The 22,146-nt window shown below is 47.9% G+C and overlaps 1 protein-coding gene across 5 annotated transcripts; it reads right to left on the minus strand.

Moving 5' to 3' along the window:
• Positions 1–2,579: 2,579 nt before the first annotated feature.
• Positions 2,580–22,098, minus strand: Tmem18 (transmembrane protein 18). 5 transcript variants are annotated; one of them, XR_003583099.2, is made up of 6 exons: positions 21,953–22,098; positions 20,802–20,922; positions 18,114–18,168; positions 17,431–17,524; positions 15,632–17,347; positions 2,580–2,856 (listed from the first exon to the last, which is right to left on the minus strand). XR_003583099.2 is itself a non-coding variant. In XM_027937808.2 (6 exons), the coding sequence occupies exons 1-5, from the start codon at positions 22,007–22,009 to the stop codon at positions 17,255–17,257; spliced, it is 420 nt and encodes a 139-aa protein (XP_027793609.2). In that variant the 5' UTR covers positions 22,010–22,098; the 3' UTR covers positions 15,107–16,827; position 17,254. The 5 variants fall into 5 exon arrangements, 4 of the variants coding, with proteins under 4 accessions (XP_027793609.2, XP_027793610.2, XP_027793611.2 ...); XM_027937808.2 differs by lacking the exon at positions 2,580–2,856 and having other exon boundaries at positions 15,107–16,827; positions 17,254–17,347; XM_027937809.2 differs by lacking the exon at positions 2,580–2,856 and having other exon boundaries at positions 15,107–17,347; positions 20,802–20,919.
• Between the last annotated feature and the right edge of the window lie 48 nt (positions 22,099–22,146).

The following is a 22,146-nucleotide window of genomic DNA, read 5'->3' on the forward strand; positions in this document are numbered from 1 at the left end:
TGTGAAAATCTGTGACAAGCTCTATTTTAATTTCTAAATGGTTAAATCTGATAGTTCTTTTGTTGCCTCCTCCTGTAGGAATTTATGCCTGGTAAAGAGCCATCGAATCCTTATTTCCTGTTTTATGTACACATTTGTACATACCTGCACACTGTAAGTCCTCTCCACATACATGCTGTGTATATCATGTACATGGCATCAAAACTGGCTTAAATAAATGAGTACTCATAAATTTAATGAATGGATCAAAATGCTTTTCAGTTCATGTGACTTAAAAAAAAAACTTTTAACAAAAAGAGTCAATAGTAATTGGTAAGAGTAAAGATGCTTTGAAATTACCAACGCACACATTTTTCTAGGTGGCCAGCCAGTCAGTGTTGGTTTCTATGATATGTTTTAAGTGCAATGTCCATTGCTTCTAAGGATTCTTCTTTGGCAGAAATAACTGACTTAAAGTATTAACCAGACTTGTTTGATACTTTGGTTTTCATGAGTAACCTAAGTCAGAAAATGAGTGAATTAGTTTTAACATAAATGGGATTAATCTTTATAAGTGTGTCTGTAAGAGGAGACATCTAATTAATTTGCAAAGTTAAAATATCAAAACATCAACTAAGTATATAGTCAAGTTCTCTTGGTTTCTTGGATTCCATAATGTAATATGTATTTGGGTCTATTAAATGTGTTTTTACAAATTGGTAATTAACAGAAAGTTTTAAGATTCCTTATTTCTGGGTCTTAACCAAAAAGCATGGTTACTAAGCGTTAAAATTCAAACAGATATAATCCTATGTATGTACAAAAAGTTTCAGCTGTTTTTTGTTAAAGTACTATAAAGACTAAAGTATTTCATTTTATTAAAAAGCAGTAAGATCTATTTGAATGAGAGAAGACATCTTGTTGTGAGGGGGAACCTAACAGAGGGTTTTTTCTCACTTGGGTGTACTAGTCTGGGGACTTTGGGCTTCTGGATAAAGGCACTGATTAGAGTCCATGCTGAACAGAACTAGGAGAACTGTTGGGCTGATGGTTGGCATCTGTGTTGCCCAGGCACGGGGAAGGCATGAAGGCTACTGGCTTGGCCCGACTCTCTAACAGACTATGCCTGTTAGTCCTTCAGTCTGAATTTTTCTGTAACCTCCCCTTGGGTCTAACCCCACTTCCATTTTCCTTCCGTTCTGGGACAAAGGAATTGGCTGGAATGTTTAACCTCACAGGGTGGCCTTTAAATTGTGGGTGAAAAACCTGAATTTGGGGCTCATTACACTGAGTGCCTGATGATTACCCTATCTTATTCAGGGGTAAAAACTGCCAGTCACAAGGACATATCACTGGGTTATAGTTAGATTATAACCTGGGGGGGGGGGGGGCAAACGGTCTTCCCTTTCAAGATCTGGCAGGATGCTCCAATTGCCCAGGGGACACCTCACAACAGGGCCTCCTGGAATCCCCATACATGCAGGCATCTGTGCCTTGGCCATGCTGATTTCTGTACAGAAGGGCTCTGCCTCTCACCTACTCCATGTTAGGATGGCTCCAAAGGAGGCCAGAATTAAGTACATTTAAAGTTATGCTCAAAAGTTTCATTTTTGTTGTAAGGGTTACTACAATCTCTAAAATAAATCAGGGATATAATACAAAACTAAATAAGGGTTTGGGTAAATTTAAAAGGTTGCAAAAGAGTTTTTAAAAGAAGTAAAATTCATAAAGGATCTTATATGAGACTGAGTTGATAAATTTACGGGTCTTTGTAGAGGTAAAATAGATACCAAAGATATATTAGTGTTATTATAGAAATTTTTTCTTGATTCAAAGCTCTTATACTAAAAGTGTTTTGGGTCTTGTTAATTTCATTTTGTATTTTCCATATAGAACTTTATAACTGTTGTCTGTTAGTGTTTTGCAGAAGTACTGCTTCTAATAAAACAGCCTGCGTTAACTTGAGATAATCAGCACCACCTACAGGACAGACAGAATATGAAGCTGACTTCCACTACTAATACTGATCCCAATTAAATGGAAGGGGTGACTGTAAGATTATAGACATTAGAGTTTAAAACCCAGTACTCCTATTTCAAGACTGGTGAAACTGGTCTTGAAACTTGGAGACCAAATTTTAGGAAGTAAAAGGGCCAAGGAAAAAGCAGCCAATATTTTGGCCCTTGCCCTCTAAGGTCAACAAGAACCCAGGGGATGACAGGACCTCTCTTTGGGCCCTGCAACTCTGGTGAGTCACCCAATCTCCTGAACAGGGGTATTGAGAGGACCCTAGAAAACAGGAAGTCAACCAGCACACATTCTGCAAAGAGGAAGGTTAGTAGAGAGGAAAATGTCCCCGATGCTTCCAAGGGAAGCCACTGTGCTCAGCAAGACCCTGACCCATCCTGGCATATGGCACAATTGGTAGAGGAAAAGGTAAAGGAGTTAGGAGGCTTCTCACAAGTTCCCAAGAGGGATCCCTGGCAAATGTCAGCTAACTCTAACAATAGATCTTAAAAAACAACAAAGGTCGATTTTGACCACCTTGGTCTTAAACACTTGGCAGGAGAATATAACCAAAGCACACCTTACACAAACAATTCAAAGATAAGACAATGGTTCTTTTATCAGAGATGAACATTTTTGTCAGTCTTCCTAAAAGTAAAACTGTGAGGTTATAAAGGAAGGGCTTTATACAGGAGTGCGTGATAATATCGCAGAAAGCTCTGTCAGAGTCACAAGTCTGTTCTGAGTCACCTTGAGATCTATCTGTGTTACTTTTTTTCCGGTACAATTATTATGAACTGCTGCTCAGACTCCTCTTCTGGAGTTCACAATTCATCACTGCCAGCCTGGTGACTTGGTTTTCATCAAGACCTGAAAGAAGACAAGCTTCACACTGAGTTGGAAAGGACCTTACCAAGTGCTCCCAATCACCGAACTGCTAAAAACGGGTGGCGTCATAACCACGGGTGATTTGCACCTCAAAAAGTTAACATATCCAGGATGGATGGCAATACCTAAGGGTATGGGAACAAAAATGAAAATGAGACCAAAAAGGATAAAAAGAAAAAGGAGGGACTTGTGAGAAACAGAAAGTCTGGTGGTGCTTTTCAGAATACAGTATTTAGCCTTAATTGGGATAAGATCCAATCGCAGCCACTTTTAACTACAGCCCTTCCCTTTGCCCAGCCCAACTTAAAATTAGCTAACCATGCAGATATGGCCCTGAGTGCCAGAGCAAGGACTGCCCACCCAGGTGCACAGCAGCCAGGTTCTGTAGCTCGCCCGTCTGCAGAACTAAAATTTGCCTTGCAGAGCTGCTTCCAAGCGCTCCTCAGTCAGAAGCAGCAGGTCTCAGAACAGGAACAGCAGCCTCGACAGCACTCTGGTGCCCCCTGGTGGTTGGTGGAGTGTGCTTCCCCAGGCAAGGCAGCCTGGGCTAGGCCAGCCCGGGCTAGGCCAGCCCTGGGAGAGCGCAGGGCTCAGCATGGACTCTACCTCTAGCTGGGAAACAGGTTTGTAGAGGACAAGGCTGGCCGGTACATGAGGCCTGCACCCTGCCTTGCTGTGCTGTCTGCTCATGTCTCTTCCCTGGGTGGGCCGGAGCCAGCAGCACAGGGCTCCAGTGGTCCTGCAGGACAGTGGCTGCCAGCTGGGCGGCAGTGTGTGTGCTTGCAGCCTAGGGAGGTCTGAGCCTTGCCGCCTGTTTGGTTCCCACAGCGGCCTTGTCTTACTGGACAAGTACAGACAGTGTCCTTATACACCTTTTCATAGGGGAAGCTGAAGCCCAGGGGATTTCAGGGATTTGGTCCATGTTAAATTTCTAGAGAGTTTCTAGCAAGGGCAAAACCAACTCTCTAATCAGACATCACTTTCCTATGTTCACATATGACTACACGACCAGTGTAACTCCACATCACGTACAACCACCAGCGTGGAAGTTATACTCCATGTATGTATAACAGTCAAAATACACTCGACTGTCATGTATATCTAAACGGAAGAAAAAGAACAAAAAACTCTCTAGCTCAAAGACACCCTTCACACCAGCGTCTCGTTTCCCAGGTAACATTTCCTTTGTCACTCCTCTGAGCAAACCTCTGGGAACACCAGGAAGTGGAACTGACATCCTCTCCCCATGCAGCTTCAGGAGTACTGCAAAGGCCACTCTACTAGGTGCCAGGCCCCTGCAGGTTCCTGGTGTCTGAGGCCACAGAAGCACCTGCGGAGTGTCAGACACTGTGTGCTCCCCAGGAGCTCTTGGTTTCTGTGAACACATTTTTACAAGTACAACGTGCTAACAGGTAGAACTCCTCCAGCTTGCAGCTCTTATGCTAGGAAATCAGTCAACTGCACTCTACTTTAATTTGCCACCAAAGTCAAGTGGCCTCCCTGTCAGAAGGGTCTTCAAACCTCCCTGGAGGAAAGTAAACAAAGTCCTTCTGCCTGTCCAGCAGCAAAAACCCGATCCTGGTCCTCTCTGCTTCCGGTTCCTCACCTGCTCAGGGCAGAGGTTCCAGGGCATCAGCAGCCTTGTCACTGAGTAGGGAGCTAGTCACAAGGGAGCCCAAGCCCAGGCAAGGCGACGGTTCTGCTGAACAGAGACCATACTCACCAGCACACACCCAGCCGTTTCAGGATGCAGATGCTCATGGTACTGTGCACCAAGTGTTTCCAGAGGTGCTTGGAGAAGCTTTTGCATCGGCAGAACACAAACTGTCTAAAATTCACCATCTGATGTGATAATGATCTCAGGAGACCTACAGAGAACTTGAGAGCAGGAGCCTTGCTGGTTGGCTTTGTGGATGGGCTAACAGTCTTGGTCAGTTGCCTGGGAGGAGAAAGCGCCAGTCCAGATGCTCAAACCCTCCTGCCCTGTGCTTCAGGAGCCGGGAGCTGGGTGAAGAGGTGACAATGTGTCTGGCCCTAATGCAAGCCTGTGCCACATGTGACCTGAGCACAGCTACAAGTGCAGGGATTGGCTGGTGGCACAGGGCTGGGTCCTTGCTTCCCCTGCTGCCAGCACTAGTGCCAGCGGGTTCCTTACGGCTGAGGAGGAGCCACAGCTCGGCCCCATAGGCGTCAACCCTGACTGGAGAGCACATGCTGTTCATCGTTCTGAAACTTTTCACCCAAGGCCAAAACAAAACTTTTCACCCAAGGCTGGAAATATATTTGCATGTACTGTGAATTTTGATATATAAAATTAGAAACACATATCTTTAAAAGCCTATACTGTAATACAAAGAATAAAGTACATGAACAGCCTATTCACAAAAGTGCAAAAGGCCAATAACAATTTGAAAAAATGTTAAATAACCCTCGCTGGCAACTGAGGATATGCAAAGCAGTGAGGTGAGACTGTCCCTCACTCAGCAAAGCACTTTTCCAAGTTGCCCGGAAGCACAGGCAAAGTCCAGAAATCGAAAAGAAACTGGGAGAAGGAAGATGGCGGCGAGGGGAGTGCATTGTCCCCGTGTGCTGCTTCACTGTGTGGGAGTATGACAAGTCAGGACGGCTAAAGGATATTTTGTTAGGAATTTCCAGCAATAGTGGGGTGCTCCGGAACCTGGAGGAAGGATTTCCATCGCACGAGGATCGGCTACGGGGACTCAAACGCGAGAGGTTTGTCGCACGGAGGGTAACACTGCTTATTCAGCAAATCGCCCCGCGGCTAAAGTCTGGGATAGAGACGCAGGGTTACAGCGCTGCAGTTTCTGCCAGCCGCGCAAGCACCGTACTCAGGGCTGAATTCTGGGTTCGAGACGGGGGAAGGAAGCGGTCCATCTCGGTTCTCCACACCGGTCAGACCACAGAGGAGGCCAGCAGCCACCATGTTGGTAAACTGACGTCACCACCCCTGTTTTTGACTGACCGCAGCTCATTCAGCCATAGAACAGGTAATTTCAGGCTGCAATTCGCCTGCGGCTTGCAGACAGATTGCTAGGGCTCAGCGCCTGGGTGCTTATTAGAACTTGATCTTATCGGAGTGAATACCGAGCGCGGGGCGGCCGAGTTCCGGCTCCCGGAACTGAGCCCGCGGGGACTGCTTCTTGGAGCTTACATTTATAGGAGCTTACACCGAGCACGGAGTGGCCGAGTTCCGGCTCCCGGAACTTCCCTGGCCCGGGGCTAGGAGCCCGCGGAAACTGCTTCTCGTTCCGGGTCCTGCTGAGGGCCGGTCAGGACTCACCCGGTGCTTTGGTTGCCCGGCAAGGGGAACGAAATGCTGCCATTCGCATAGGATACCAACATGGCAGAGATCTGACGTCTGCAGAAAGCGGCGGAGGAGGGAACTTCATCAATACCAGTGGTGACATAAGCAGTTGGTCTCCTGGTAGGGGGGGTGAGGCACAGTCACCCGAGTCTCCTCAATTTGTCGTCGAGCCAGAGGGAAGGAGCCGGGCCGCCGCCAGCGCCCGGAGCAGGCCCAGCGGCTCGCCAGCGTGGTGACCGCGTGACCCCAATTGGAGAGGGGGCGGAGCGGAGCCGCCACCCGCAACCGCAAGGTGGGCAGACCCGCGACCCAGTGGTACATGGGCGTGGTAGGAGGGGCAGGGCAGAGCCGCGGTTCGCGCTTGCAAGGTAAACAGACCTGTGTCAGCCTGGCGGGTCAGGCCCAGTGGCCTGCCAGTGTGGTACACACGTCACCCCAACTGGAGTAGGGGCAGAGCAGATCCTTCTCCCACGCCCGGATCAGGCCCTGCCGGTGTGGTGGTCACGTGACCCCAATTGGAGTGGGGGCGGAGCGGAACCGCCACCCGTGCCCGCAGGGTGAGCAGACCAGTGATCAACCTGCAGATCAGGCCAAGGGGTCCGCAGGCGTGCTAGGAGGGGCAGGGCAGATCCGCCGCCCGCGCCTCCAAGGTAGGCAGACCTACAACAGACCGGCGAATCAGGCCCAGGAGCCTGCCGGCGTGGTACAAACACCACCCTAATTGGAGTAGTGGCAGAGCAGAGTCGCCGCCCGTGCCAGGAACAGGCCCAGCGTCCTGCAGGCGGGGTAGCCACGACACCCTAATTGGAGTAGGGGCAGAGCAGAGCCTCCACCTGTGCCCGAAAGGTGGGCAGATCTGCGACCGACCAGCGGGACAGGCCCAGGGGCCTGCCGGTACGACAGACACGTCACCCCATTTGCAGTAGGGGCAGAGTAGAGCCGCCGCCCGCGCCTGCAGGGTAGGCAAACCTGCAACCGACCGGCGGATCAGGCCCGGTGGCCTGCCGGCGTGGTACACTCGTCACCCCAATTGGAGTAGGGGCAGAACAGAGCCGCCGCCAGCTCCCAGAACAGGCCCAGTGACCTGCCGGCGTGGTAGCCACGACACCCCAATTGGAATAAGGAGAGAGCAGAGCCGCCGCCCGCACCTGCAGGAAAGATACGCAAGCAGTATGAAAAGACAAGGAAAGAAAGGACCACAAGCAATGCAGGTCAACGCAACTTTAGAAGAGGTAACAGCTGCAGCAGATGGAATGTCAGATAAAGAATTCAGGATATACATGCTTCAGATGATCTGGAGTATCAAGGAAGACATTAAACAGCAAAATCAGACAATGAAAGATCACTTCGACAACGAATTACGCAAACAAATCCAGGAAGCAAAGGATCAACTATACAGGGAGATAGAGGTTATAAAAAACAAACAAACAGAAATCCTAGAAATGCAGGAAGCAATAAACCAACTTAAAAACTCAATGGAGAATACTACCAGCAGAGTAGAACACTTAGAAGATAGAACATCAGACAATGAAGACAAAGTATTTCAACTGGAAAAGAACATAGACAGCTCAGCAAGACTGTTAAGAAACCATGAGCAGAACATCCAAGAAATATGGGATAACATTAAGAGACCAAACTTAAGAGTCATTGGGATACAGGAAGGTACAGAGCTCCAAACCAAAGGAATGAGAAGTCTATTCAATGAAATAATACAAGAAAACTTCCCAGACTTGAAGAATGAGACAGAACCCCAAATCCTAGAAGCCTACAGGACGCCGAATGTGCAAAATCATAAGAGATCCACACCTAGACACATCATAATGAAGATGCCCAACATACAGAATAAGGAGAGAATTTTAAAAGCTACAAGAGAAAGGAAGCAGATTACATTTAGGGGTAAGCCAATCAGGATAACAGCTGATCTGTCAACACAGACTCTGAAAGCTAGAAGATCCTGGAATAACATATTTCAAACACTGAAAGAAAATGGGTTCCAACCAAGAATTGTGTATCCAGCGAAATTAAGCTTCAGGATGGAGGATGAAATTAAAACCTTCCACGATAAACAAAAGTTTAAAGAATTCGCAGCTAGAAAACCATCTCTTCAAAACATCCTCGCCAAAGCATTACAGGAAGAGGAAATGGAAAATAACAATGAAAACCAACAGTGGGAGGTAGGACAGTAAAGGGGGGGGGAATAATCAAAGAGGAAAACAAACCATGTTTAGTAACAGAAATAAACAAATATGGCTGGAAGAACAACCCGTATCTCAATAATAACCCTAAATGTTAATGGCTTAAACTCACCAATTAAGAGACACAGGCTAGTAGAATGGATCACAAAACAAGACCCAACAATATGCTGCCTACAGGAGACGCATTTGATAGGAAAAGACATACATAGGCTGAAGGTGAAAGGTTGGGAAAAATCATATCACTCATATGGACTTCGGAAACAAGCAGGAGTGTCCATACTCATATCAAATAAAATCGATTTCAAGCCAAAGTTAATCAAAAGAGATAAAGAGGGACACTACATACTGCTTAAGGGAACCATACACCAACAAGACATAACAATCATAAATATTTATGCCCCAAACAATGGTGCAGCTATGTTCGTCAAACAAACTCTTCTCAAGTTCAAGAGTCTAATAGATCACCATACCATAATCATGGGAGACTTCAACACACCTCTCTCGCCACTGGACAGATCTTCCAAACAAAAGTTGAATAAGGAAACTATAGAACTCAATAACACTATTAATAACCTAGACCTAATTGACATATATAGAATATACCACCCAACATCAAGCAGTTACACTTTTTTCTCAGCAGCACATGGATCCTTCTCAAAAATAGATCATATATTATGTCACAGGGCAACTCTTAGACAATATAAAGGAGTAGAGATAATACCATGCATCTTATCTGATCATAATGGAATGAAGCTGAAAATCAACGATAAAAGAAGGAAGGAAAAAGCATACATCACTTGGAGAATGAACAATAGGTTACTGAATGATCAATGGGTTATAGAAGATATCAAGAAGGAAATTAAAAAATTCTTAGAGATAAATGAAAACACAGACACAACATATCGGAATCTATGGGACACATTGAAAGCAGTTCTAAGAGGAAAATTCATTGCTTGGAGTTCATTCCTTAAAAAAAGAAAAAACCAACAAATAAATGATCTCATACTTCATCTCAAAATCCTTGAAAAAGAAGAGCAAAACAACAGCAAAAGAAGTAGAAGGCAAGAAATAATTAAAATCAGAGCTGAAATTAATGAAATCGAAACAAAAGAAACAATTGAAAAAATTGACAAAACTAAAAGTTGGTTCTTTGAAAAAATAAACAAAATCGACAGACCCTTAGCGATGCTAGCGAAGAGAAGAAGAGAGAGAACTCAAATTACTAGCATACGGGATGAAAAAGGCAATATCACAACAGACACTTCAGAAATACAGAAGATAATCAAAAACTATTTTGAATCCTTATACTCCAACAAATTAGAAGATAGTGAAGGCATAGATAAATTTCTTAAGTCATATGATCTGCCCAGATTGAGTCAGGAGGATATAGAAAACCTAAACAGACCAATATCAATTGAAGAAATAGAAGAAACCATAAAAAGACTTCCAACTAAGAAAAGCCCAGGCCCAGATGGGTATACAGCAGAATTTTACAAAACCTTTAAAGAAGAACTAATACCAATACTTTTCAAGCTACTTCAGGAAATAGAAAAGGAGGGAGAACTTCCAAATTCATTCTATGAGGCCAACATCACCCTGATACCTAAACCAGACAAAGACACTTCAAAGAAAGAAAACTACAGACCAATATCTCTAATGAACCTAGATGCAAAAATCCTCAATAAAATTCTGGCGAATCGGATACAAAAACATATCAAAAAAATTGTACACCATGATCAAGTAGGATTCATCCCAGGGATGCAAGGCTGGTTCAATATACGGAAATCAATAAATGTTATTCACCACATCAATAGACTTAAAAATAAGAACCATATGATCATCTCGATAGATGCGGAAAAAGCATTTGACAAAGTACAGCATCCCTTTATATTCAAAACTCTAGAAAAACTAGGGATAACAGGAACATACCTCAATATTGTAAAAGCAATCTATGCTAAGCCTCAGGCTAGCATCACTCTGAATGGAGAAAAACTGAAGGCATTCCCTCTAAAATCTGGAACTAGACAGGGATGCCCTCTCTCTCCACTTCTGTTCAACATAGTTCTCGAAACACTGGCCAGAGCAATTAGACAGACGAAAGAAATTAAAGGCATCAAAATAGGAAAAGAAGAACTTAAATTATCACTATTTGCAGATGATATGATTCTATACCTAGCAGACCCAAAAGGCTCTACAAAGAAACTATTAGAGCTAATAAATGAATTCAGCAAAGTGGCAGGATATAAAATCAACACGCATAAATCAAAGGCATTCCTGTATATCAGCGACAAATCCTCTGAAATGGAAATGAGGACAACCACTCCATTCAAAATATCTTCAAAAAAAATAAAATACTTGGGAATCAACCTAACAAAAGAGGTGAAAGACTTATACAATGAAAACTACAGAACCCTAAAGAGAGAAATAGAAGAAGATCTTAGAAGATGGAAAAATATACCCTGTTCATGGATAGGCAGAACTAACATCATCAAAATGGCGATATTACCAAAAGTTCTCTATAGGTTTAATGCAATGCCAATCAAAATCCCAACGGCATTTCTTGTAGAAATAGAGAAAGCAATCATGAAATTCATATGGAAAAATAAAAGACCCAGAATAGCAAAAACAATGCTAAGCAGGAAGTGTGAATCAGGCGGTATAGCGATACCAGACTTCAAACTATACTACAGAGCAATAGTAACAAAAACAGCATGGTACTGGTACCAAAACAGGCGGGTGGACCAATGGTACAGAATAGAGGACACAGAAACCAATCCACAAAACTACAACTATCTTATATTTGATAAAGGGGCTAAAAGCATGCAATGGAGGAAGGATAGCATCTTCAACAAATGGTGCTGGGAAAACTGGAAATCCATATGCAACAAAATGAAACTGAATCCCTTTCTCTCGCCATGCACAAAAGTGAATTCAAAATGGATCAAGGAGCTTGATATCAAATCAGAGACACGCCGTCTGATAGAAGAAAAAGTTGGCTACGATCTACATACTGTGGGGTCGGGCTCCAAATTCCTCAATAGGACACCCATAGCACAAAAGTTAATAACTAGAATCAACAAATGGGACTTACTCAAACTAAAAAGTTTTTTCTCAGCAAAAGAAACAATAAGAGAGGTAAATAGGGAGCCTACACCCTGGGAACAAATCTTTACTCCTCACACTTCAGATAGAGCCCTAATATCCAGAGTATACAAAGAACTCAAAAAATTAGACAATAAGAAAACAAACAACCCAATCAACAAATGGGCCAAGGACCTGAACAGACACTTCTCAGAGGAGGACATACAGTCAATCAACAAGTACATGAAAAAATGCTCACCATCTCTAGCAGTCAGAGAAATGCAAATCAAAACCACCCTAAGATACCATCTCACTCCAGTAAGATTGGCAGCCATTAGGAAGTCAAACAACAACAAGTGCTGGCGAGGATGTGGGGAAAAGGGTACACTTGTACATTGCTGGTGGGACTGCAGATTGGTGCAGCCAATTTGGAAAGCAGTATGGAGATTTCTTGGAAAGCTGGGAATGGAGCCACCATTTGACCCAGCTATTCCCCTTCTTGGTCTATTCCCTAAAGACCTAAAAAGAGCATGCTACAGGGACACTGCTACATCGATGTTCATAGCAGCACAGTTCACAATAGCAAGACTGTGGAACCAACCTAGATGCCCTTCAATAGACGAATGGATAAAAAAAATGTGGCATTTATACACAATGGAGTATTACTCTGCATTAAAAAATGACAAAATCATAGAATTTACAGGGAAATGGATGGCATTAGAGCAGATTATTCTAAGTGAAGCTAGCCAATCCCTAAAAAACAAATGCCAAATGTCTTCTTTGATATAAGGAGAGTAACTAAGAACAGTGTAGGGACGAAGAACAGGAGAAGAAGATTAACATTTAACAGGGATGAGAGGTGGGAGGGAAAGGGAGAGAGAAGGGAAATTGCATGGTAATGGAAGGAGACCCTCAGGGTTATACAGTGGAGGAGGTAGAGAGAGAGGAGGGGAGGGGAGGGGAGAGGCGGGGAGGGGGGAGGGGGGAGGATGGGAAAGGCAGCGGAGCACAACAGACACTAGTATGGCAATTTGTAAATCAATGGATGTGTAACTGATGTGATTCTGCAATCTGTGTATGGGGTGAAGGTGGGAGTTCATAACCCACTTGAATCAAAGTGTGGAATATGATATGTCAAGAAATTTGTAATGTTTTGAACAACCCACAATAAAAATTTAAAAAAAAAAAAAAAAAAAAGTCCAGAAATCGTGCAGGGCTGATGTGGGACCGTGCTTCCTGACAAGTGACTTAGCCATATTTCCATATTTATCAACTGCCAGCAAGTAGCTATTTTTCAATTCCCTTCATGTGTAGGAAAGGTAAAGGATGCCTCTCAGGCTGCTCATGTTCCTGCTGCCCAGTAGTAACCAGTGAGAAACGCAGAGTCTCCAGTATCAGCAGCTGCCGCAGGAAGTTGGACTGGCACCTGGTCTGGTTATCTGCCATGCCAGACATGACGTCACACAGTGAAACATCTTCATGATCAAAGGACTGAGCAGTCACTTCAGAGGAGGCAGACCTTCAGGGAAAGTGGTGCTTAGTCTTGACAAATGACCTCTTGCCCCATTCCCAACAGGCACGATGTTATACAAGCATAACGAATGCCCAGGCCAGCTGAGATAAAGACGCAGAGCCCTAAGTCCACATTCCAACAGTGTCAGGGCAGGGAGTGAAGCTGAGGCTAGTGGCACACAGCAGTGCTCCCAGATGATAACCCTTGCATGACTGGGACGAGGACTGAATCCTGGCTGGCAGGGAAGGACCATGACAGAAAACAACACAGGCAGGCCATCTGTGGCCCACTGCCACCTGGGGGCCTGTGGGTGCAGGAGGGGAGGTTCCACCTAGTCCTTCTGCCTCTGGGGACAGATATGCAATGTGTTACCCCAGTCCCAACACAGGAGCACCCAAGGCCAACTTGGTCTGTCCCTCAACAGGGGCTGGCACTGGAGCAGAGGCAACTGCAGACAGCCAGATCAAGACCAGGGGAAAAAGTAAAAGCACACAAATAAAACCCAGGCCCACATAAAATAGGCATCTGATGTTAGAAGACTCGCAGGAAAAGGCTGGAGCAAATTCCTTAAGAATCCCACTTCTAGAGGACCCTGGACTCATGGGGTCAGTGCTAGATTCAGGAAAAAGAAATTAGAAAAGTGAGATGATCAACACAGAGCAAATCGATGCATGCTGGGCTGCTCTGCTCCAGCCGAGGCAGAGCTTCACAAGCACTCAGCACTGGCAGGCAGTGGTCTGCAGGTGGAAGGAGCATAGGCCCCGCGGAGGATGGAGGGCGAGTGCAGGTAGACAGCTGTGGAAGGAATGCTTTCAGAGCTCAAGAAACCGAATCTTCTCCAAGGTAAAGGCTCATGTTGTGCAGGGCCACCTGCTGCCCCCCAGGTCTCTGTATGCCTCCAGGTCTCTCCTCTAAGGATATGGTTGAAACACCACTGCCCTATTAATATCAGGACCTGCCAACATTCAGGCCTGCCTGCACCAGCCCTGCTCGTGCCCAGGGCTCCCGGCACTCTGCTGTTTCTTTCATGACACTCCTAAGACCCAGCATGCAGTTGGTCCTCTGGACCCCTTGCTTCTACATCCTTGCAGTCCACCAACACTGCATCACAAATCTTTTGTAAAAAGTGGGGTGACTGAATACATACATTTTTATTACCTCCTGAACAATACAGTGTAAGACATATTTATTCTGCATTTACATTGTATTGGAAATTATAATCAACCTAGAGGTGATTTAACACACAGGAGGATGTGCCTGGGTCTGTGCCACTACCACACTCTTTTCGGTAACCCGACAATTTTGGTGTTCACAGGTCCAGGGACCACTGCCCAGGGGACCACAAGGCAAGACTAGATGCATGATCCACATTCTTTCCTATACTGTCTCCCTCCACTGCCTCATGAGGACAGTCAAGCAGTCGCCGGCACTCAGGAGGTCACCGGGGATGACCTGACGGTCACAGGAGTACTTCAATGAACAGGCCAGGCCATGCACTCCCTCCCACGTGAGGACCTCAACACAAACATGCAGAGGCTCTGGCGGGCCACACCCCCTGCAGCTGCTCAGCACACCCACAGGAGCCCTCTGGAAGGACTCAGAGGTTGGTCCTGGTCTTGCCCTGCCACTGACAGCCACCCGTGACAGCCTGAGTCCTGAGTGCCCTTCCAGGGACCCCAGTGACTTACACGTGTTCTGTATGATGTAGAAGAGAATGGCCCCCAGAAGCCTGGAGGAGGAAGCCTGAAGACCTCCCAAAGCAAGGACCTGGGGAAGTGGGGCTGTCAGGCGCAGCAGCTACCTCAAGCATCTGACTCAAGACCCAGGAGGCACCCCATGCTGCGCCTCCAGCACACCTGTGAGCACTTGTACTTTCCATGTAGATGTCTTGTGAAGGAAAGGAGCAGCTCAGATTCCCTGTACCTTCTCAGTTCCTTAACAGTGCAGGCCAGGCACTTCCTTGTAACCTGAAGCACCCATCTCTAAGCCTGAGTTCATGTCCTTCTGGGGAGTTGACAAATTTCTGGGTGAGTAAAGGTCATGGCCAGGTGCTGAGGAGCCCACCCTGCAGTCGGGATCCTGTCCTAAGCTCAGAATCAAAACAAACACTCTCTGGGGTAAACATACTATGTACTATCAAAGGTTTTATTGCATACCAATCAATAAACTTACAGTGTCACAGGCTTGGAGTATGCAGAATGTCCTTTTTTCTGCTTTGTTCATAAACACATGGTAAAAGCACTTCCTAACTTAAGCAGAGGAGCAGGGGCCCCTGAGCCTTCCATTCTCAGAGCATGGATGAGCGGGGCTCACACCCCACACCTTGTTTTAACACTGGAGCCCAGCACTTCAGGCATATGGGCAAGTGCCTGTCCCGCACCACAATCCCCACTGGAACCCTGCATGAGCCCACACAAGTTTTATGAATTACTCAGTGTTGATGATTTTGGCTTGCAGAATTTTCTCTAACAAGAAGAAAAGATACAAAGATAGTTGCTAGCAATGCAATTTCCAGCCACTAAAATAGGAGCCTCACTAAAAAGTTCATTTTTGTGAAAACAACACACATGCGAAACCTGGAGCCCACATCAGGGTCACATGTGGGCTGCCCCAAGATACAGAGCTAACAGTACTATTACACACCTTTATCCAGGGAGGCTGGACTCAGCTGGACAGGCCCAGATCCACACGGTCCAACATACAGACAGGGCCTACCACCTTGCTGGTGTACTTCAGCTGGGCATGAGCTCAGACACCTCCTCACACATGTCCTCTCCAGCAATTTCCTGACCTGCTTCCCATGGCTGGCCTTGGACAGCTTGGCAGGGAACAGCCCTGGAGAGCCACACACGCCTGCTCTGAGCTCCTGCAGTCAAATATAGCAGCCCACTTCATTTTCTAAGAAACCACCTTGTGGGGTGGGAACTCGAGTGAAGCCATGTGTCACTAAACACCCTGCGGTGCACCTGGGATGTGCACCGTCAGACGTGCCGCACAACCCCACAGGTGATGTCGACTTGAGACTGGACTTGCTTAAGACCAGGGTTCTCAGACTCCTCGGTGTTCACTCTACAAGCTGAACAGATCCAGAGGGACTGGGAAGAGCTACAGGCAAAGAGCTCCAGTGGCCTGGCTGAGGATTCTGTCTGCTCACAGCTACCTCCTGTTGGACTCAGTCTAGCTTCTTCACTAAGAGCGTGACACCATGTAAAACTGAAAACTCACATATCTGCATTTCTAGACGATTCTTCAATCTGACAAACCGTCGATTTTTGACCTTCTAAATGTAAGTGCTTTCACTTGGACAGTTTTTTTCTTTCTGAAAATCGAAAAGTGTTTCACAGCACCATACCCCAGACAGGCAGCCTGAAGGTGCTCAAGCAGGATAAGACTCAGGGAGGGCACAGGGGGCCTGCACCGTCCAGGTTGGGTGGAGCCCACTAGGCCTCCAGTGAATGTTCCTCTATCTGCAATTCTGCACTCAGAACAAAGTAAAGGGCTCATTTAACACATTCTTTTCCATGTAGTCCCGACTTCACGCTTCCCTTCACATTAGAGTCTTGAGCAAAAGTATTTTCAGTGAGGTAGCCCCTTGTTGGTTTCAGAAAGCCTAACCTCATGGGATCCAGCCGTTACACCGAGATGTGCCCAGCTGGTGGTTTCAGAGGGCCCTGGGCTCAGGGGACTGGTCAGTACATTAGATATGTTCCATCTTTGCCAGACCTGCTTCAAAGGCCTCAGGCTGAGAAGACGGGGGCCAGCACTCTGTACAGTCCTCTGGGGGGCCACAGTCTATCCTTGCAGGAGTTCAGCAGCATTTAGGCTCCACCCACTTCCACCTACAGTGACAAGCAAAAGTGTTACCAAACTGTCACAAGTCCTTTGGGGGCAAAAGTGCCCTCAGTTAAGAGCCATCCCGTGGAGCACAAGACACAGGGGGACAGCCAGGTGATGGGCCTGTGTGCAGGACAGCACTACCACTGGGGTTCAGATTCCACACCGAGCAGACACTTTGTAACTGACTATGGAGTCCTGGAGAGATACACAGGGCCCTCCTGGGGCTCAGCCAGAGACCAGGCATGCTAAGGGTGGACCCAGGCTCAACAAACACGCAGGGGTACAATCCGTGCTAGTTTGAGAAACAACTTTAGTGTGTGCTCCAGCACGGGGCCTCCAGAGGGGAGCACGGCTTTCCCCAAGCCAGCTGAGGACGCCTGGGCCCCACTGCACAGAACCCCCTGGCAGAGGAAGCCAACGGGCACGACCTCACTCCTCCTTCCTCCGCTGCTTCTCTTTTCTTTTCTGTTGCAAGTTCTTCAGGTCAGTCATCACGTTCAAAGTCTTGCGTACCCACAAAATCTACAACAATCATTTTAGGACATATTCAGAACTGGGAAATAGGCCTGAAGAAAACCAGGACTTAAAAGTCTAAAGCTACATACCACAATGATCATGGCGTTGAGCAGCAGTGGTGCTGAGAACACGACAGAAATGAACATCCCCCTGGAGTCAAAATACTGGTATTTTGAAAACAACCTGTTTAAAAAAAAAAAAAACACAGCAAATAACTTGGCATCGCCACAGGGCTCTTTATGGGAGATGATGATGGGGGAAAAGAGCCAAAAGATACTTCAAAGCTCAAAAACCTGCCCACCAGGAGTTCCGGGCCCGCTGCAGGCGGGGCACCACTGCAGGTCTGCTAGTGACCTGAAGTCCTGGAGCTACGCAGCAGCAGCCTCGGTGCTCTGCACCAACGACAGGCATGGCTTCACAGCCAGCCTCTGCTCTTAAGGACCGCTGAGCTGGGAACGCCCTGCGCTGAGATTCGCAGCCTCCTTAGGAGGCTCCAGCAGGACCCATCTTTTTTCAATTCTGTAACTGAAATTAAAGTAGCCCATGAAATTCCCTCACTGTTATTAAGGATCAACCAACAGGTACAGTGGCATGGTTCAGTCACCAAAAGTAACGCGGTTCGTGAAACATTTAACCAGCTGCTTCTCAGGGTGTGACGCACTCCTGCTTCCTGCTGTCTCCCATAAGTCTGACACTCACAGGGAGTGCTGCGTGTGAGCAGCACGGTGGCTGACTCCTGAGACTCAGCGAGACGCGCAGGAGCCGACTTTACCTCCAGTTCATTGCGGCCACTTCATTGATGTACTCAGCACAATAGACCAGGACCACTGAGAAGACAGAAATCACGTTAGAATGGAGATGGCCAGGGTCAGCACAGCGCTCTTTACACCAGGACACTGACACAATGAAGAGAAATGCAATTTCTATTTTGGCTACAATTAAATTGTGAATGTGGAACGTGCTCCCTGACAGAAAGGACTAAGAGCACCCCACATGCACGATGTCAGTGGGCTAGATGGGACCCGTGGGACTGCTGGAGGCCCAGGTTATGCCGCAGTCCGGCTGCAGCAAAATAACCGGGGGGTGACGAGCAACTTATGTACATTGATACAGCAGGAGTGGGAGCCGTTTATTGCAGGACAGAAGGGGTATTTATACATTCCACACAGCTTATCTAATTAGCATAAACTAGATACAGCAGTCAACCAATAAGGAATCTCCACACTTAATGGCTCGCTTTTGTTACTTCTCAAACCACTCCCTCCGGCATTTTGCCAGGCGCCATCTAGACTTGTTTACAGACTCTAACAAGGTTGGAGTGCCCAGTGCCCACTACAAGGCATAGCTATGCTGAGATGGCATCTCCTCATGATTCCAGCCGCAGGTGGCTCCTGGACACCCTGCAGTGGGATCATAAGCAAGACTCCACACCTGGTGCCTAAACTGCTTCCCTGCCTCATGTTCAGGCCATCCAGGTGAGACTGCTATGATACATCCCTACCTTCAAGGAGCCAGGTGGTGCAGCCATGGGGGCTGCTGACCGGGGGCTGCATGGCCTCTCTGCCCTCCAGCCTCCCAAAGACCATGGCGTTCTTGGAGCACAGGACACAACTGTCCAGGCCTCCTGCTAGTGTAGGGTGAGGCCTGTGTCCACGCAGGCCAGAGAGAGGGTGTGTGAGGGACTAGAGCAAACTCAGCAACTCCATGCCTTCACTGTCAGCCAAACCTTTTTGACCCAAATCGGAAAGTGGGTTAGCCCAGGGCTATCTAGCTCCTCACTACCTGCCTGACAGGTAGACCCATGAAGGCAAACAGAATGCAGAGCCAGAGAGGCCAAGAGCTGGCTAGGAGCCTGGCCTTCTCCCTGCTGATGACGCACTGCACAACTAGGGCAGTCTCTGAATCTCAGTGTGTTTCATCTGTAAGAAGGTGGCAACCCTTAGTAGGGCAGCTTAGGAATTTAATGAGTCAGAGGACATGAAGAGCACGTGGAACAATGTGACCACAGTCACATCCCAACCCCACACTGTTCATAAGTTTCAAATTGCTCCATGGGTTAGCTCTCCTAGGAGGCTGCCCTTCTTCAAGGCACCTGCTGTACGGCCTTCCCACCCTGCCCTCTGCAGGGAGCTCCCCTGGCCCCCTGCCTGGCTCCTGCCACCTCAGTCTGGCATCACACACCTTCCCTATGCTCTGGCCTTTCCCATCAGAAGCTCAGCATGGTGGTAACAGTGCAATGAGGCCTCTGAGTATGTGCTGAAGGAGGTGTCCACTGGGAAGTTCCATTAAGACAGGAGGCTATTTTGTTCCCCACTGTATCCCTGCCCTTCCTTAGGGCTTGACCTGGTAGAAGCTCTCCTGTGGAGAACTGGACCTAACAACGCAGATCACCTTGATTTTTACAGACCCACTTTTCTGTAATGCAAGCTCTGATCGTTTCACTCCAGTCTTCCTAAGGCAACCTGGTGTTCAGATTTCCTACCTTGCACAGAGCTTCTCTCAAAGTAGCTGATATGTTTTAATTACTTAGCAGAATCTTCACTATCTTTAGGGAGCAGGGGTGGTACAGGTGATTGAACTCAGGGGACCTTGACCACTGAGTCACATCCCCAGGCTTTTTTGAGACAGGGTCTCGCTGAGTTGCTTAGTGTCTCACTTTTGTTGAGGCTGGTTTTGAACTTGCAATCCTCCTGCCTCAGCCTCCCGAGCTGCTGGGATTACAGGCGTGTGCCACTGGGCCCAGCTCTTTGCTGTCTTTCTAATGTCTACAAAATCAAGAAGGGCCTGGTCAGGCTCAGAGGCTCTCCCCCACAGTGTTACCCAGAACCCCTTGTGCCTCAGAGGGGGCATCAGAATGCTCAGCCCTGCAGGCTGTAGTTTCTCTAACCTCTGGTCCATACTCCCTAGACAACTCCAGCCCTCTAGACTGGAATCTGTCTTCCTTCCCTCATTTGGATGCTCATGCCCTCTCGCCTGGGCCAGCTAGCTGCTCTTTTTCTTTTCTTACTCCACCTTACCTGCTCTTCCCACCCTGTACCATGATTTTGCTTGCTCCATGAAATTTTTGTCAATCTTTTCCTGAAGCTACATCCCTTCTCTAAATTCCTTAGCCCTTACTTTTAAAACTCATCTAGGCAATATAATTTCAACACATAAACTTTCCTTCTTAGTTTACATCCTTTCTCCAGAGCAAGCAGTGCAGGACTGAGCCCAAGCAGGGAAATGTCTGCTTTAAAAACAGCCAGATTTCATTACACTTAAGAAGTCTTTGTAACCATCTGGAATTCAGCACCCTCCCCTGCACAGGGGAGGTGCTCCAAAGGTTCCTTTCAAATTCACACAGAATGACTCACGGAAGGTATGGGAGGGGCTGTGAAATATTTACATGTTTTGGAGATGGCATGCTGGCATCAGGTCGCATGGCCATCAGAGCACAGGGATTTTGTTCTGTTCTACTCACTGAGACACAGGAAATGGCCAATCTGTAGTCGGTACCTCTGGGATGAGAAGCAAGTGAGAAGCAGGCACAGCACGTGGAAGACAGCCAGCCCCACCAGCCAGGGCTCACTCCAGTCTGTCTGCTGTAAGGATAGGCGAGTCAGGCAGGGCAGGCTCAGGTCCAGGATACAGCTTTCTCAGGCCCCCCCCCAGCACACAGTCAGCCCTCATGGGAAGGTGGAAGCAGGAAAAGGAAAGGGAGAGAAGTAGGAATCCTCTCCACTGCAACCACACCAAAGAGTTTTTAAAGATTTTATAGTCTGAGCACACAAAACAGAGGGCATCACCAACCTGCCTGTTTGGGTGGTTGAATAAAGCAGTATTTGAAAGTTGGGTAAAATCTAAGCAATGACCACACCCTGAGATGACCAGGAGGTTGAGCAACTTCAAGGTGATACACTTGGTTAATACCAAACAGAAACTAGGACTGTGGAAGCCCCTTGGACTACTGCCTTAGCACCAATGCCTTGGAAGCCTGAGCCACCTAACCGGAATGACCTGACCTTCCCACCCTTTCTGCCATACGCCCAGCGCTCCTGGTCTCCACCACCAGGCTCGGAGCCTTCTGAGCCTGGACCCCAACCCCCCGGCCCAGCTCCCAGTACAGGATGCTGAGGCCTTCCTGTACCCCTCCTGGGTGAGGCAATCCCTGCTCCCAGGACCCTCAAGGACAGCTCTAAGTGTCCACACTGCTCTCAGGGAGTGAACACCTCTGACTTTTGGGCATTAGAACACAGAGCAGCCTGTCCATAGCCTGGCAGGGAAGGAATCTCTCCCTGCCCAGGCCCCAAACCAGGGGCCCACCAGGAGCCAGAGACCCGGAGATGCAGCCTGAGAGCAGCGCAGGAGGGAACCCAACCTGCAGAGCAGGCACTCGCCCTGGACCCAGCCCCGCCCCATGACTACAATCCCGCCCAGTTCCAGCCCCACGGGCATAGCCACGCCCCGTGACCGCTGTCCTGCCCAGGCCCCGCCCACCGCCACCAGGCCCCGCCCGCAAGGCCAAGCCCCGCCCTCGCAGCGCGGTCCACGCCTCCCTCCCGCGAACCCGGGGGCGGGGGGCAACCCGACCGCGCCCACACCGGTTCCTGCACCTCGGCGGCCGACTGTTACCGTGATCACCGCGGGGATGCTGACGGGGAAGGAGCTGACTGAAAAGGCCGACGGCATGGTGTCCACAAGGCCCGCCCTCGCCACAACCGCCAAGCCGTTTCGCCCCGCCCGGCTCCCCCGGAGGGACGCGCACTATAGTCTCGCGAGATCGCCGCTGGTCGCGAGAATGGTCGTCTCGCGATACTGCCCCGCCC

Source organism: Marmota flaviventris, chromosome 14, assembly GCF_047511675.1.
Source record: "Marmota flaviventris isolate mMarFla1 chromosome 14, mMarFla1.hap1, whole genome shotgun sequence".
NCBI classification, from domain to species: Eukaryota; Metazoa; Chordata; class Mammalia; order Rodentia; family Sciuridae; genus Marmota; species Marmota flaviventris.